The 1,990-nt window shown below is 62.3% G+C and overlaps 1 protein-coding gene across 1 annotated transcript in view; it reads right to left on the bottom strand.

Moving 5' to 3' along the window:
* LOC105997794 (zinc finger protein 791-like) overlaps positions 1–1,089 on the bottom strand; it is an 11,325-nt gene extending 10,236 nt beyond the window's left edge. Inside the window, exon 1 of the mRNA XM_013032319.1 lies at positions 989–1,089. Coding sequence (XP_012887773.1) covers positions 989–991 — 3 coding nt within the window. The 5' untranslated portion in view covers positions 992–1,089. The remainder of the gene's footprint in view (positions 1–988) is intronic.
* Positions 1,090–1,990: the final 901 nt, after the last annotated feature.

The raw sequence follows: 1,990 nt of genomic DNA, 5'->3' as shown, positions 1-1,990 counted from the left end.
AGCTCAAGGCTAGCCCTCTACCACTTGAGCCACAGTGCCACTTCCAGCTTTTTCTGTTTATGTGGTGCTGAGGAATCGAACCCAGGGCCTCATGCTTGCAAGGCATGCACTCTACCGCTGAGCTACCTTCCCAGCCCATGAATGTACATATATTTTTAAAATAAACTGCCATCAGCATTTCCAGGGGCATTTTTCATGTTAAATACCTCACTCCTCTCTTGCCATCTAATTTTTCTGTAATTCTTTGATAACATTTTGTTACTTAGCTTGTTGATGGAATATATTACATTCATGTGATAGGATACATTACATTCATCACGGTTTTTTTTCTTTTGTGTGTTGAAATTTGCAACTAGGTTCTTACATGAGTAGCATGCGGTCTGCCACTTAATTACACACAGCCCTCCCCCTTTTCTTAAATTAGAATAGACTGGTAGCATAAAACTGATATACAAAGGCCCCTCATATGCATATGAAAAGAAAAACCAAAAGCCAAGAATATCGAGAAATTCTTACATACATAAATCTAAATAGAACCAAGACACAATTTCCAACGAAAATGGAAAGCTGACCTTAGAATTAGATATTTATTTATTATTTTTCCTATGGTCGGTCCTGGGGCTTGAACTCTGGGCCTGGGCGCTGTCCCATGAGCCACAGCGCCACTTCCCGTTTTCTGATGGTTCATTGGAAGTACGAGTCCTCTCCTGCCCGGGCTGGCTTTGAACCGCGATCCTCAGATCTCAGCCTCCTGGGCAGCTAGGATGACAGGCGCGAGCTTCCGGCGCTCCCTAACAGAGGGTGGGGAACGCGGAGGCGGGGCGCGGAGCCGCCCCGGGCCGGCGGGGAAAAGGCAGCCCCGCCCCGCCGGCGCGTGCGGGAGGCCCGCCGGCCTGGGGGAGGGGAGCCTGAGGCTGTGCGTACCGAGACGGAGAGGCCCGGGCCGGCTCCGCCGGTTCCGCCAGGCTCAACGCAGGGTCCCACTCACCATTTCCCGGACTGCAGGGCCGCCCGGGTCTTGGCCCCGGCGGCGCAGACAGCGGGCAGGAGTTCCACGGCAGGCCGAGTACGGCCCGCGACACAGCGGGACGTAAGCAGCAGCCAGGGCGAGGCGCAGCGCGCCGTCCTTCCCGACGCACGGGCCCCGATTGGTCGGACGGCCCTCCCGACGCGCCACCCCTCCGATGCGCGGGCCCCGATTGGACGGCCCTACCCCTGACGCAACGCGCCTCCGACGCGCGGGACCTGATTGGACGGCCGTCCCTCCCGACGCACCGCGCCTCCGACGCGCGGGCCCGGATTGGACGGCCCTCCCCAGACGCACCGTGACGCAACGCGCCTCCCGACGCGCGGGACCTGATTGGACGGCCGTCCCTCCCGACGCACCGCGCCTCCGACGCGCGGGCCCGGATTGGACGGCCCTCCCCAGACGCACCGCCTCTCCGACGCGCGGTCCCCGATTGGACGGCCGCCCGCCGTACCCTGTCAAGACCGAGAAGGCGGAGCCTGATCCGCGCCGGCGCTGGTCGGCCTCCCGCAATCCCAGCGTCGCTGTTCCCCGCCAGCCGGGCGGGACAGTCCGTGAGACGCACACCGGCACAAGGCAGGGAGCGGTGGCCCGAGTGGTAGAGCCCTGTGGTTTACGAATGAGCGGGTAAAACGCAGGCTTGAGGGGAACCCTTCCTCGGCATCGGCACCCCAGGCCTGACGGCGGAACCCCAGCGGGAGCGGGAGCGAGGAACGCCCGCTGCGGCCTTGGAGCACCGACGGCCGCGGGGAGCCGGCGTGGTCCACGGGGACGCCGCGTTCCGGGGACCGGGACGGAGCCCCGCGCGCGGCCGTGGGAGCCCCGCGCGCCCGCTGCTCGTGGCGCTCTCGGGATTCGAGCGAGTGGGAACGTGGGGCCCCTCTGCGCGCGATGGCTTCCCTGGAAGCACACAGAACGCTGCAGATGAAGTCTGTTCTGCCGCCTGCGGCTGCAGCGCCCGCA

Source organism: Dipodomys ordii, unplaced genomic scaffold (genome assembly GCF_000151885.1).
Source record: "Dipodomys ordii isolate 6190 unplaced genomic scaffold, Dord_2.0 Scaffold153, whole genome shotgun sequence".
Taxonomy (NCBI): domain Eukaryota; kingdom Metazoa; phylum Chordata; class Mammalia; order Rodentia; family Heteromyidae; genus Dipodomys; species Dipodomys ordii.
This window is presented reverse-complemented; position numbering and strand designations above follow the sequence as displayed.